Source organism: Trachurus japonicus, chromosome 9, assembly GCF_045865225.1.
Source record: "Trachurus japonicus isolate A0001 chromosome 9, Traja_1.0".
NCBI classification, from domain to species: Eukaryota; Metazoa; Chordata; class Actinopteri; order Carangiformes; family Carangidae; genus Trachurus; species Trachurus japonicus.
The window spans coordinates 28112047-28127855 of NC_140915.1; the positions used below are offsets into that span (position 1 = coordinate 28112047).

General features: G+C 43.0%; 1 protein-coding gene across 2 annotated transcripts; it reads left to right on the forward strand.

The window, feature by feature from the left end:
- Positions 1 to 30: 30 nt before the first annotated feature.
- Positions 31 to 7973, forward strand: arrdc3a (arrestin domain containing 3a). Of its 2 annotated transcripts, none has more exons than XM_085787113.1 (8): positions 31 to 549; positions 2517 to 2669; positions 2781 to 2928; positions 3292 to 3394; positions 3590 to 3846; positions 4370 to 4526; positions 4622 to 4764; positions 4883 to 7973. In XM_085787113.1, the coding sequence occupies exons 2-8, from the start codon at positions 2545 to 2547 to the stop codon at positions 4949 to 4951; spliced, it is 1002 nt and encodes a 333-aa protein (XP_085643239.1). In that variant the 5' UTR covers positions 31 to 549; positions 2517 to 2544; the 3' UTR covers positions 4952 to 7973. The 2 variants fall into 2 exon arrangements, with proteins under 2 accessions (XP_085643239.1, XP_085643238.1); XM_085787112.1 differs by having other exon boundaries at positions 2588 to 2669.
- The last annotated feature ends 7836 nt before the right edge of the window (positions 7974 to 15809 follow it).

The window sequence follows — 15809 nt, forward strand, 5'->3', positions numbered from 1 at the left end:
TAAAGTGAGCTGAGCTACGGGGGTTTCCTTGTCTTTGACTGGAGACCAACTAGCAGAGAGGCGGATGATAACAGCATCCATTGCTGTTATTCAGCCTTCACACATCTCAATGAACTGCTCGCAGAGAAGCCACTGATCGTGCCTACTGCTTTTTGCAGGGCAGAGATACTGATCAGTGTCTAAAAACTGCATACCCTTTTTTCTTATGAGATTATTTTTCATAGACTCTTTTTTAACTTCAAGGTCTCTGTAGCCTGTCTCTTTCCACCATGGTGCTAGGAAAGGTAAAGAGCTTCACAGTAAGCTACGACTGTCTCAATGACAGCAATGTTCCCGTTTTCTCCAGCGGGGACTGCGTCTCAGGGAGGGTGATCATCGAAGTCACGGGAGAAATCCGTGTGAAATCTCTCAAAATCCACGCAAAAGGATTTGCAAAAGTTCGTTGGACTGAATCGAGAAATGCTGGATCCAACACTGCCTACACGCAAAACTACACAGAAGAAGTGGAATACCTAAATCACAAAGACATTTTAATTGGACACGAGAGAGGTAAGAGTCCGTGCCTTTATTTCTCCTTAGGCAGAAGTTTGTAGAAACTGACTGTAGGATGCTCTTTGTGCTTGGATGGGGATCAGGTTCACTGGAGGATGCTGATGCTTGAATGCAACAAACAATGATGATGACATTATAAAACGACAATTAAGAGCTGGAGGACTTTAAACATTACAGCCTTTTATGCTGGTGTTGGTATAACTGTTTTGTGACATTGCTTGGATGAAGCTACATCGTCACTTGTTTGTGTCAAGGTGTCAGAATGAATGACAGCAGCTCGAGCATCCGTGTTTTTCTCTCCATTTCAAGTGTAAAATCGACCATTTCGGTCATTTTCGACACACTGGACGATAGAGTAACAATCTGCGGTGAAGTACGTGTAGCTTTATCATACATTTTTGGCCCAGAACCGCATCTTATCGAGCGTTTCTTTGTAGCTTTTCTGAAGTTTCCACCCATTGTTCAAAGCGGTTCAATCCTGTTCAGAAAACTGGACCGGGAGAGGGCGGGGCCATGGCGCAGGCCCCTCCCTCTGCGGGGCGTCATTGGCTGAGGTGCTCATGTGTGGCCAATGACATCACCTTCTTGCAGAGAGTGACAGAAAATCCTGCAACTTTTTAATTTGGAGAGCACCTGCAAAATATTACGAGTCGGTGAAAGTACCTGCAGTTGGATGAAAAACCTATTAAAATACGCAGTTTCGGTTCTTTTTTTCTACTCGATTATGTGCTTTACGTCATATAGAAGGCTAATTGGGTTGCATTGGGTTTTTCCTGTCAGCAGCTTAGTGGTTGAGACGTATGTCACTGATGTATGTGTCATATTAACCGCAGCATATTATGGTTGTAAAAAGTAAAACACCTCGATCGTGAGCGGCGGCTTCTGCAAATGTGCATCAAATGGTTTAGGGTTAAGCTTATTGTTGTTTTCCATCGTCTGTAATATCCCTACTCTTACTAAATAAATGGATATAGTTAATAGACTCAGTCTTAAGCCGTCGACAATATGTGCAGGTGAACTGGTTTGGTCCAGCTGTCCTTTTTCAGCCACAGAGTCTTTTTTGTGTGTCATGCAAAGCAAACTGTTAAAATCAACAGTGCGTTTGCAGGGAGGCGACACTGTACCCAGTGCTGTACGCCTTTCATGAAAATTGATTAAAAAACATATTTCACCAAAAGTTCATAATGAATGAAAGGTTTCCTTCGGGGCTGAGGCGGCGGAGAGCCACCGCTGCAGCCCGACGGTGAGCAGCAGCAGGCTTGTAGTAGTGACTGCGGTGTCGCACAGTGAATGCGTAATGAGAGCGGAGCGGTTGTGGGAAGCTGCTCGCACCGGTTTAGGCCGGTCTCCTCCTGCTGGAGTCTGCTGCTTTGACTGACAGCTCCGCACTTGTTTACCACACGGCTGCTGCTAGGGGGAGGGAGTGCTGAGCTGGCAGAAGCACGCTCAGCCTGTCGCCCCAGCTCTTCATAACGCACTCATGATGTTATAAATGAGAAATTAATTTTTTATTCCTACCTAAATTAAATAAAATAAAAAAAACTTAACCAGCAGTGTGACGTTGCGAATGTGTCCTCCCCCTGTAAAGCGGAAGGGGATTCGTTTTGTTTAGTTTTTTATGTCAGAGGAAAATAAAAACAAATGGGTCGTTGTTAGTGAGACAGATTGTTCCTGCTGATTAGGATTTTTATCGTTGCTTCGTATTCTAGTTTTCCATATATCCTCTCTCTCATATGTCTAAGGGCTGTAGGTCTTTGTTCTTACAAAAGCACAATCTTCCACCTTCAGATTTCTTGTACTTTTTCCTTTTCATCCAATCAACTTCTTTGCTGTTAATATTTGGTCTGCTTCTCATCTCTCAATACAGTAATTATTTACAGACAGATAGTAAAATCAGTTTATTCTCTTTTTTCCTCCCCCACCCTGTGTTTTTTTTTTCTTTCTTTTTTTGGTATGACTTTCAGATGCCTTCGTAGAGCATTTTACCCAGGTATGGTATACATGTGTTTGGAATATTGTCCTCCTTGTGTTTCAGACGATGACAACTCTGAGGAAGGACTCACCACTATCCATTCAGGAAGACATGAGTATGCATTCAGCCTCGAGCTTCCACAGACGTAAGTGTCTCAATATTACACTTTTGATGGAAATTACATTTCAACACCACCAATATCCAGATGTTCAAAATATAATTCTGGATTCTTTCCCTCCTCTCTTCTTCTCTGTAGACCTCTGGCTACCTCTTTCGAAGGGAAGCATGGCAGTGTTCGCTATTGGGTAAAGGCAGAACTTCACAGGCCATGGCTTCTGCCCATGAAGACCAAGAAGGAATTTACAGTCTTTGAGCACATTGACATCAACACTCCATTATTGCTGGTAAGCTCTTTTAAAGCAGCTTTGACTCTGAATATGGCTTTCAGCAGGCAGAGGCATTGTATGAAGAGTATCATTCACTTCAGACATAATTTTCCTAATTATGTGGAAACATTTGAAAAAAATTGACCTCTTGCATCTAGTTTCCATATGTGTTATGCCTGGCACTGTGTATTCAGAAATGTCAGCAGTTTCAACTGCACAACCTTGAATTATGGAAAGATAGATATTCGTGAGTCTGGAAGAGGAAAAGTTGTTAAGCCGTCTTGTAAAGATGGATTTTCCAATAATATTGGTGAACAAAAGAAAATTATTTCATTCTATTATCACAGATCTGATCAATCTCTGTGTTTTTGTTTGTTTCAGTCACCACAGGCCGGCACGAAAGACAAGACGCTTTGCTGTTGGTTCTGCACCTCAGGTCCTATTTCCCTAAGTGCCAAAATTGAAAGGAAGGGATACACCCCAGGTGAGAATAAGTCAATGATTAACAATGTACTTGATAACCTTGTTAGTCATCTATTAACTTCATAGATAAGTAAATGAAAGTATTACACTTTGCTGAATATTGCATTGATTAGTAATCACACATGGGATGAAAAGCTGATTTAAAAACTAAAAGGACCTTGACTTAACTTCTCCTTCACCCTCTGCAACTCTGCAGGAGAGTCAATCCAGATCTTTGCCGAGATTGAGAACTGCTCGTCCCGCATGGTCGTGCCAAAGGCAGCCATCTACCAGACCCAGACCTTCTATGCCAAAGGGAAGATGAAGGAGGTCAAGCAGCTGGTGGCCAACCTGCGGGGAGAGTCTTTGTCGTCGGGCAAAACAGAGACCTGGAGTGGCAAGATGCTGAAGATCCCACCAGTTTCACCCTCCATCCTGGACTGCAGCATCATCAGAGTGGAGTATTCGCTCATGGTAAGTAGGGCCTCACCACTTTCATGTCCTGGGCATGCAGCACAACCCCCCCCCCCCATTTCATTTGCCACCTTCCCTCCCTTTAGAGATCACTGGCTAGTGTCTCTTCCTTAATTAATCACCATTACTCAGTGCTATTATCAGAACATAATCAATATTTCCTAGTAAGTCAGTATCTCCTCTGGTAAAGAACCTGACTGACTCAGCTTGCACTTGCCAAATCTGGACTCTGGATTGCACCAGGTGTTATCTCCACATGCTGCTAAGAGCATTAACCCAGAATATCTGTGGTAACACCTGCCTCGCGGGTGCTTATAACCTCTTTACCCTGTGAGCAGACAGGCACCAGACGAGGGCTCTACCTTGCATAAGCAACCAACCTCATGAAATCGACCCACATATTGTTGAACTGCTGCACAACCCATGTAGCCCCAGCTAGCGTGGCTCTATCTTAAGATTGATTAAACATCCAAATAACTTGCATCATTCTAACCTGCTGTGGTGTCCCTGTGTCTCGCCTCAGGTATACGTGGACATACCGGGCGCTATCAACCTGTCCCTGAACCTGCCCCTGGTCATCGGGACCATCCCCCTCCACCCCTTCGGGTCCCGCACATCCAGCGTCAGCAGCCAGTGCAGCATGAGTTGGCTTGGCATGGGTCTACCTGAGAGACCTGAAGGTAGGTTAGATCTCATGGTCATGAATCAGATTTAAATTTCTATTTTAAATGTAATTCCCTAGAATGCTCACACGTGCCTTGTGCCTGCTCTACAGCTCCTCCAAGCTATGCAGAAATTGTGACAGAAGAGCAGAGGCAGAGCAGCCTGGATGTCCCAGCAGCACGTGAGGAGCTGGATGGGCCTCTCTTCGCCTATATTCACGAGTTCCGCTTCCAGCCTCCTCCTCTGTACTCTGAGGTAAAAATGCCTTTGAGGCAAAGCATTTCCCACTCATCTTTTTTATTACATGCTAAATGAAATCAGCTCTTTGTGTCCATAAATAAAACACCTTCTTCTGTTCCCTCCTCCGCTTCAGATCGATCCAAACCCAGATCATGCCAGCCGCACAGAGGAGCGCAGGCTCGATGCCTGTCCATCACGCTGAAGGGTATTCCTGAAATTCCCCTGAGCAACAAGATGAACTCCCAGGAACCTGTTTGCAAGGCTCAACTTTGTTTATTATTCTCCAACAACAGCGTTCATGCTACACTGTTGACATCACGAGAAAACAAAGTATCCGACCAACCAAGTCTTGGACAAATACCCACGGTTGAGTCGGGTTGGACAAATCTGTTCCTGCCTTCCCTCAGTGAGAGAAACAGGAGTCACAAGTGGGGGGTATCACTTCCTTCCTGTGCCAGCCTGCTGAGGGTGGGATATGTACAGATGAACACATATTCAGTCTGTATGAAAGAAAAAAAATACCCCACTAGTAGCGAGAGCCCTGGTGAAAGTATTGACGATGAAAAGGAAGAATCACCAAGGCTCGGCCTGCCAAGCTCCTCGTTCATCCTTGATTCTTCTGCACTCATGGCACATATGGACATGGCTCCTCACACAAAGGGCAGAAGTAATCATGTCCAGACTTCCGCTGAATCTCCCGCAGAAACTGGGACGAGGAGAGAAAAATAACGACAACAACGTTCTAACCACCACAGTCTGTATGAATGAAAGTTTTCAGCGGCAGCAGTCATCAACAGAGCAAAGACTAGGTCCTCCTGCCTCATTTGGGATTTTGTTTTGCACATTTTATTCTTTACTTGAGTTGTGTGGCTCCATTTTAATGATGAGAATTGAAAAAAAAAATCACTAATAGTTTGGTTTCAGCCTTGTAATGCACCAGACTAAGAATATGAGACTGCAGGCTTAACTTTAAAGACTTTCTTCTGCATCATTTTGAGCAATGCCGAGAACAGGATTTGATTTTTGAAAAAAACAAAACAAAAACAAGACTGAAAAAGGTCAAGAACGATGCACTGAATTTGTTTTAAGCTGTTTAAGAAATTTCTTTCTCTCCTTATGACATTTCCTCAGTGACTTATAAAGAACTAGACTGGACTTTTACAACAGCTGCAGCACACCATCTCCATCTTGAATCTCTTTAAGATGTTGCCTCCTCAGCTTGGATCCAAGTGTGGCTTCCCTCCTCTTAGTTTAGTTCTGTTATTCTGTTCTTGTATTAGGCTCCAATCATAGAATATCTTTTAGCTTTTTTTTTTATGTTGCGGTCATTCTGGATTTGGACTAGGAGGGTTGCAGACCTGAATTTGCCACTGAAATTGTAGCTGACGAGAGAAGTGTGTGTGACTTTGTGTGTTTGACAGAAGGTGGCACATGGTGGAGGGACTCGCCTCACCCCAGTCACCTGCAGCCCCCCTACTCCTAATCTCAGGACAAGCTTGCATAACTGCCCAAAAAGCACTGTCTCAGGTGGTCTTCTCACTTGCCAAACGGTTGGGGAAAAAAAGAAAAAGAAAAAAACGTTTTAGGTTTTCTTTTAAATTGCACTGTTAGAAATAATGAAGAGTTCTTTTTTTAACTACCAAAACAAGAGAACAGACCTGCAGAGAAGCAAGGCAGCTTTCTGAGATAAATCACATTCCCTTTTTGTCTTGCTGCACTTGCGCTATTCATCCAACCAACAGTTAGATTTTGCCAGACCAGTGAAGCCAGAATGCTAGTAAAAAAAGAAAGAAAGTAAAATCAAGGAAGGAAAATGGAGGAATGACACTGCTTCTGCATTTAAGAAGCTAAACCCAGCACAAATGAATAGCTGGGGACATTGCTAAACCTCTGTTCAGACTGGTCAGAACAAGTAGTGGTAGGTTGACATGAGTAATACATTGGTTTTCTAACTCATTCAACACAAAAGACCAGCTGCAACAGAGGTTTGAGTCAGTCAGGAAAAAAGAAAAGCAGCACTTTTTTGATAAGAAAAAAAAAAAAGCATTCAATGGTGAAGGTCTGGATAAAAAACCATTTGGTACTAACCGCAATATACTAGAGGATTTTCCAGTAAAGCAGTGTTGTGTAGGACGTAAATGCATTATATAATCTTTTTAAGATTAATAACTTTTTTTTTTTAAGTTTACATTTTAGCTGACACAAGTTTGTATGTATTGTGTGTGTGTGTGTGTGTGTGTGCACGCTCTTACCGAGATCCAGCTGGCAACTAAATATACAGCTTCTGACCGTAATCGAACTGCAGATTATTAAAGTGATCTTATCTTAGTGGCCTTGACACAGAAAAGACCTGATCATGATTCTTCATCTTTCAGTGTCTACGTTAACTCTTGTTCTCCTTTCTATTATGTTTGTAAACACCTGTATGTTTTAAACCTTTCTGTGTTTATTCAAAAGGACAAAAAGGGAAGAGGGAAAAAAAAGTCCTTTAGAAGCAAGTGTTTAAAAAAAAAGAAAAGAAAAAAAAAAAGACATCCTGGACAGGCCTCTCGATTGTGTTATTTTTCTGAAGCTGATGAGGGTTGATTTTTTTTTCCATGTGTTTCTGGGCATTGATAGTTTGCTTTCTAGTTTAACAAGCAACCTTCCTGAGTTAGTCTCCCTGACCTCTCTGATCCCCTTCAGGCCTGCGGGGTGGTGGTGGCAGCTGTTGACCAGCCCCCTCCCCCCCTTTTCTCTGAGAAACATTTAGTTAACATGGGATAACAGACAAACTGCTTCTTCCACAGTAAACTCTTGTCCTAGGCTGTTTTATTTGTTTGCAGTTCTTTGTTTGGATTTTATCTTAGGGAAACTGAATCAAGCTACACGCTAATGAATAAGCTTACATATTTGTTTCAGGTTGGTCAATTCCGTAGTCCATTTGCTTGGGCCTCAGTGTAGTCCAGTGTCAAAACTAAGCTAAACTCCTGACTTGTTAAAGGCAGGAACTGAAATGTTCAGAGATAAAAGAACCTAGGAGACGGGATCTGAAACATTTTAGAAACAAAGTGCAATATTACTCACTGAATTTTCTTCATTCTCCATTTGTATGTTTGTTTTATCTTTTTTGTCTGTTAATCATGACGGTGAATAGATATTCTATGAATATACTATGTTCTGAATGATTTAACCTTTTGTCTAGTTCTTCCTTTTGATTTGAATAAACATTTTGTTTTAAATTACTATGGACTGATGTGCATTTTTACACAATGAACACATATACATCATATTGATTGGAAGCTGCTGTGTATGTATAAGTGTGCTTAATTCAGAAAAAAATGTATACTTGGAAGACTGACCCTTGTTTAGTCACACAGCTGATGACTCTTTCACAGAATTACAACAAAACATCTCTTCAACTGAAAAGCAAACAGAGTCAAAAAAAAAAAAAAAAAAGAAGCTGCCAATGATTAATCATTTTGGCTGGTTTTACCCTAGAAACCCATTTTATTTGGGTCATGCCAATTCTGATTACAGGTTGCCTCTTTGCTGGACAGTGGACACAGTTCATCTGATTTAAAACTAGTACAACAGTGCCCCTAGAGGTGCTTCAAAAAACACACTCGGGGCTTTGCTGGCAGAAATCTGTATGGTAGTGAGGCCCAAAGGCTGCCACTGGATAAGTATTACTTACAGTAAATCATGGTCCAGTTTATTTGAAAAAAAAAAAAAATCTTTAGTTATATTTCAAGTTGGTTTGGAATTCGTCCATGAGAACAGAAATATCCATTACTGCTTCTTAGACAGAGACACAGACAGCTTGGGATTTATTCTGTACATGTCCACACTGGTCCGACCAAAGTTACCAGAGGTTAACTGTGGAAATTCCTTAGGTCAGGAGAGGAGGGGCTAACCCAAAGAAATGCACTTTTCCCTCTAAGCACTACTTATGTGACTGCATTACATTTGTGTTTTCAAATAATTAACCCAGAATCTTTTCACCTTGTATTACAGGCGTGTTTAGTTCTGTTGATGGAGCCAAATCTTTCAATTCTTGATGTGATGCTGACTGGTGGTCCTCACATCTGGTGTGTTAAAAACAGCTGGTTATGAAGTGGCAACTCAGCTGTTGAATCATGGTTGATGTGCAGCGCCCCTCACTAAGAAAAACTCACAGTGAACCTGATATGAGTTGATGGCTAGAAGCCAGGTGACCCACAGCTACAGGTCAACATGTAACAAAACACATGATTTATTGATCCTTGCTGAATGATGCATGCAAGAAAGGCATGGCAGCCCACTGCAGAGCAGTAATGAAGAAGGTGCCAGCATCAGATCTAAATGCGTTAACCATGTTCTTTAATCTTCTCTTGTATTCATTTGAACTCTTTTGTTATGATCAGGATGAGATGTCTAGAGTCTGAAATCCTTGTTTGTTTGCTGCTGACGCAGGACTTTATTTGAATATGTTGCCATGTTGTGTTTAGTCTGGGTTGCTCTCTTTCTGCCAACAGTTTGCGTACACACGACCTATTTATGATGGTCAACAGCCTGTTTCGTGACCAGTCAGTCAATATCACTCGTAGCGTATCAACGTGTCTATTACGTCAGTCTGGTTTTATGCTAATTGATTTTGTTGCAAACTACAAGCATGCGAGCACAAATGAAGTCAGAAAATTCGATCATGCCGGAGGTGAATGAATATACTGTGCTGTTTATCTCATAGGTCAAGCTGGAACTAATGCACAGAACGATTTCTGAAAAAAAGAGCATGAAAGTCATTGGTGTTGCGTAACTGAGGTTGCCAGTGATTTGATTTCCAAAAGGCCCCTGTGACGCAGGAGCCTGCAGCGAATGTAGGGTGTAAACCTTTGCCCAAAACTGACATGTTAAATACAAAGTGTCAGCTCATCAACTTCACGGGAGAATTTTTGCAAATTATCAGTTCGGGCCAGCATCAGTGATGACTCAGCAGCTCTGTCAGCTTTGACCAAGCACTTCAGTTTGCCTTTGTCCCCTCCTCCCCCTCAGTCCCCCCCCCCCCAGGCCCCTTTGACTTTTGTGGGCCCAGGCCTTTGTGGGTGTCTGACCCCTGCGGATTGAAAAAAAAAAAAAAAAGGAGGAGAGGATTATTGATGGAGAGCATAGATTTGGGCGGCGTGCATGCATGTGTGTGCAGTGGGAGTGTTGATTAGCAAGTGCTGACGCTACACAGGCCTCAGCTGTTTCCTCTCACCAGCTAATCCCACTACCCAGAAGCCCGTGTGATCCAGAGGTTCTCGGCAGCCTGCTGTGACCAGGCACGTTCAGCATGGATGGGGAAGTTTGGACTGAGGCCCCTCTGTGCCTGCTTGCCAGTGCCACATCATCATTGTGACATAATAGAGATACACACACACAGACACACATCTCTGCACTGAGGCGCAGCATTGATGTGAGCCCACGCATTCCTTGAAACAATGGAACAGCCAATATTACAACACTTCTCAAAATGTGATGCAGGAGTAGATCCACTGATGGAGACTTGTAACTGCATATGAGAAAAGTCGAGTTTGTGACTGGTTTTTATCAAAGCCTGGGAGGAGGAACTTCCTCATATGTACATGTGGGCTCACAGGAACAATATCACACTCTTCAGTCCCTTCAAACTCGATGCACACAGAACATTATATTGGTCACTTACTTGTTTTGCTGACATGGCCAGGTCATACTGCCTGGAGATGTTAGTGGCAGGTTGACCTCTGCAGCTGATAACTTCAATAATTGACAGAAATTAGTTACCATTATCATTAACACACTTTTTCTGGACGTCTCACTGCTCTGTGTCAAACATTAAATGTTACTGTCTTGTCTGCTAAATGAAGCAAGAAAAGTTCAACGAGGAAGAACACCAACTTCTCAGAACCTCTGAAACACGCTTCATATTTCTCCAAGAATTTCTTTTTGTGGTTATTCCGCCTTTTCCAGAATCCGGTCCCAAACCAAACAAACCCTCTATGACACTCTACACATGGTTTATTTGGTCTTCCTGTCCTCCTTCCCACCACCGTCATCACAACATATCTTAAAGTTCATCATCTTACTCATACAAACTCTTTTGCAACCTTATCCACTTAAACTTTAGAATATTGGAGCTAATCATAACACTGTTTTGTGTGTTTGTGTTAATATGCTCATATCTGTTTAACTATTGGATACACATGGTCTCCTGGTCAGTGTGGATGTGCAGCACGTTGGTGTAAACTTGATTTATGCCAAGTCACTCTTGTGTAAGTTGCATATTGGAACACAATAGGCCTAGTAACCAGCAACTGTGTTATCATTAAGTCATGGTCACATGTATACCTCCTAAAATCAGACAGGGAAACTTTCTTTCTTGGGGGTCAAACTCTACACACTTATTCTGCACAGTGAAGGTCAAACATCAGAGTGGAGTGACAGTAAACAAATTGTTTTTCAGAGTGCAGAGGGAAAAATAGGGAATAACTTTGTTAATACATCCTGTAGGAGAGTAACACCAGTCTCTGGTCATGAACTTTTTCATCACCCCGGTTCACTCTCTCTCTCTCTCTCTCTCTCTCTCTCTCACTCACTCACACACACATACACACATCAGCAGCAGCCCTGCAGCCAGCTCTCCATCTGTCCCCACTACAGACTTGCTCTGTTTTTCCAAGAGAAAGGACAGAGTTAGAGCCACAGATACACTGAATGGAGGCAAAGAGGGGAGCGATGTTCTTTTCAAGGGCTTTTCGTCATGATCTTTCTTGGCAGCTGGTTCATTCCAGTTTAAAGCACTTCTGCATGAGGAGGCTGACAGCACAGGCTGCTTACTTTCTCTTCACTGAGACCCAGGCTGTTTTTTGACCTTGCCAGGAACAAGTTGTTTACCTTGAGCTGAATGCACCACGTTGGACAGCTGAACCAGAGTAACTTACCATGACACAAAGCAGGACCTCTGCAATTCTGCTTTAGTACAAAGGGAACCCATATTGTGATGAGCTTCCTGCAGACCTTTTGTCCCTGCGTCTTGTCTCTATCAACACATCCGAGCACATGCCACTTCGCGGCAGACGTTTTAAATGAATATTGATACAGTGCGTGCATGTCAATGGCAGCTGCTGCACATAAACAGCATATGTCAGTTGTCAGTTTTTAGACTGTTTGACTCTAAGTTAGTCCCTCCATGAAAGACAGATGTCAGATTCCTCCTCTAATCTCAGTCTCGAGTGCACAGTCTGTCCTCACCTCGTTGACGTCTTTTCTGTGCACTGCACAGAAATGAAATAGTTGTTTTGCTCTGAAAAGAGAGAGAGAGAGTTAGATGTGGCTATCAATGGCTTTACCACAGCGGTCTGAACATACAGGCCGGGTATAATTCATGATGATGGTGCTAATTGAAAATCCTTTTAAATATCCTCAGTGGAGCTGTATGGGCCGTTGTGAACCCCCATGTTTAGTATGGACAGGAACCTGATAGCCAGACACTGACACTGTGCTATGTTCCCATGCCAGGACTCCCATCCTTGCCATACCACAGTCCCAGCATGGTCAGCATTCCACATCCGACCATCCCTCACACACACATAGACCCACTGCACTGTAGTCCCCTTCACTGGCATGTATGCAACTCTTACACAGCAGTACAAGTTCAAACCCTTTGCCGTCACCACTGCTACAAAACGTCCTGCACAACTCCCCATTGGATGATAGGCACTGACCAGAATAGATGTATTTAAAGGTAGGGGTCAGGTTCAAGGTAGTGGCAGAAATATTAGGTGGCATTTTGATTGTCCAAAAAGAAATACTGTATGAATACCTAATCCCCTAGTTCACCTGTGCTCTAAAAGATGAGACACTGAGTGAGTACAGCCCTTAAGTGGCTGTTGTAACTGAGCCCGCAGCCATGCAAAAACAAGCCTAGTGCAGTGACGTTAGTTTGATTTCTGTTAGTCAAGATGCAGAGAGATTAGACAGTCATACTGTTGCATAAGAAGGATGTCAGCTGTTCTCCACATTTTATACATTCACCCCAGCCAGCAGAAGTAAATTCCACACTTTTTGATTGTAATATTTTAAAATCCTGTCAGAGCCACGGGCCCCCGGTAAAAAAGTCACTCAGAGTTCATCCTCTTTTCCTTTTGTCATCTGCAGCATCTTGTGCTTCAACATGTTTGTTTTATACTCCACAAGTCTTCAAAATCTCACCTAATCATCTGATGTGTTGGAGAAGTTGTGCAGATGCCAGAACTGCTTCAGTGACTGTGGCGAGCCCACACAAGATAGCTTATCATAACTGTCAGGAGGAGGACCAGTGACTTTGGGTGCTAAGCATGAGCTGCTGGACCCAAGGAGAAAAACAAAGTCAGCCTCTCTGTTCAAAGAGCACCCCGCAACATAAAATAGCGTTACAGCATGCAACTCAGATTACTGCATATACTCACCATGATAAGCAATGCTGCTCTATTCTGAGAGCTTGCAGGGAGGAATGGGAGATATCTTCACCACTGACTCTCTACCTCGCCTGTTATGTCAAGGCTCCAGAAATACAGTGTGGGTGAAATTCTGGTGTAGCCCTAAAAAAAGACATTTAAGATGTAGCAGTTAGTACCTTGTTAAGAGATGAATTGAGTATATGTCTGCAGCAGTCACTGCATGTGTCTTAATATAGTATTGACAATCGCCTTCACTAATTCATTGACAAAATCATATCAACGCCTCTTGGAAATTGAGATCCCAGGTGATTTAGCTGCGCTAATGTCCCTTTTCATGTTTGTTATTCGGTCCTATTAGATCTATTTGTGGCATATAAAACATGATATCTAACGGCATGCCAACAAGTCAAGCATGATTATCCAAGGTGAAACTTGATGTGCTTTTTATGCAACTCTCTCCCCAAAGTCCCTCACCTTGTGTTCCGTTTCAAGGGGATGGGAGGCCGGGCTGAGGAGTGCTGTTTCGCCACTTGTCTTATTTTACACCGCTGGTCCCCGGTGGAAGTTGCTCAGTTTCCTTTTTTAGCCATGGCTGACTCATAGCATAGCTCCCATCCCCCATCCCCCACCCCCCTCACCCACCTCCTGGGTCTTTTGCAAAGTCCCTGCTCAGCTTTAACTCTCCCCCTCTTTGCCTGCTCAGATTCTCCTGAGTCACAGGGAGCAAAGACAGTCCCCCCCACCCTCCCACCCATCTCCTCCTCAACCTCACAGTCTCTCAGCCCCCCTCCCTCAGTGCGTCTCACTCCTCTACTGAAAAACAACAGGTGCAGCGGGGCCTGCAGAGGGCGGGCTGTCTGGTGGGCAGTGTGTCCAAGCCTTCCCGTCACTTCTCACTGTTATTTCACCCCCTTTGCCTTCCAAACATCCAATCTGCCGCCTCTTCCCCATCCTTGTCTAAACCCTCTCACCCCCTCTTGGCCCGTCCCACCACCTTTATCTCTGCACTCGTTCCACCGCTGCCACTTCTCTGCCCCTCTAATCTCAAACTCCTGCCACTCTTCTTTCCAATGGATGCACATTCCTTCCAGGCAAATTATACAATGTCCTCTCTACAATCGCGCCTACACTGCAAGGAGCTTACCACAGGGATGACCCCTGGTACAAAAATAGCCTGACTCATGCTAGTTTAGTTTAGTTTTTTTTTTTTTTTTTTTTTTTCTTAATACAAATGTGCATTTCTCTGCAGATATTTCATTGTTCACAATCACCATGATTTGTGTAAAGTCACATTTTAGCATTCGGGAACTCCAACAACATCTGCCTGTTTAGTGGGTCAGTGCAGCGGTTTGCTCTTTGTATGTAGTCCATATGGTTTCTAGGCCATCACTAGTGTTGTGCACACAGTAGGTTCCCAACATCAAATGCCCTTTCTTCTCTAACCCAGATCTCTCTGTTTAACACCCTCTAGGTGATAGCCCAGTGACTTCCAAAATAGCATGGTGCCCTTATCCATACAGGAAAATGGGCCAGCTTGTACAATACAGCTTGAGAGGGGTAAGTGCACAAGTGTTTACAAGTGTCAAAAGGGTTTTTATTAGAGGTTCAGCTGTGGTGTTTGCCAAGTTGCTGAGTTAAAACTTTATCTACTGTGTATAGCTGCAGTAAAATAAAACAGCAGTAAAAATGTGTATATTTTCATTTCCGTTAAAAGTATGTCAGTTTTCAATGTCAAAATCATAAAACATGCCAGTGCTATGTGGTGTGGTGTTGGAATAATTGAAAAAGCTGAATTTTCCAACCAATTTAGTACACCACTTGCCAAGTTGTTGACGTCATATATGGTTTACTTTCCATTTGTAGTTTGATATAAGGTTTCCACCGTCAGCTGCTGTCTACGTAGAGTGACCTAGATTGGTTAGAAAAGTTACGGTTTGGCAGCAACCCTGATAATAAGTGGTACAGATAGTGGAAACAGCCATTAATGAGTTATTTTTAAAGGAAAGTTTGGGTAATTTGATGTGGGTCGTTATATACTTTTCTGTTAAAACAGTTTTGAATATTTTCAAGAAGGCCTGTGGCTCTCACATAGGTTTCCCATCACTTTCAACTTGTTCATTCTCCATTTGCAAAAGTTTTGTGTCTACCTTCGGTCACAAAGGTATTCTTTTGTCTCAACACTGATTGGCCAAATACAAACAACTGCTGTGGGATGTAACTGTGTGCAGCATGGGAGCACTTATGTGAAAGAATACGACAGCTCAGTGGCTCACAAACTGTAGTGTCAGAGGAAAGTGGAGTTTGATAAATCAACAAAAACAATTACATAAAACAAAGAATACACTTCCACACAACCCCACATCAAATACCCTGAACTATCACTTTAATGGTTACTTCTTTGGAGCCATATTGTTTCCGCGTAAAGACACTTTTTCCAGACTTCCGAACTCTGGAAACAGGACCATCCAAGGAGCTTGTAAATGCACCATTACTGTATGTCTATGGCCGCCCATTGCTTATTTTACTGCATTGAAACTACTGAATGAATGTTTCCAGGTATGTATATTAATTGGCTTGAGGCAGAATGTTCCTGATGCTATTTTGAGATTATATGTGTGTGGAGCCTTTGGAGCGGCTGTTGTA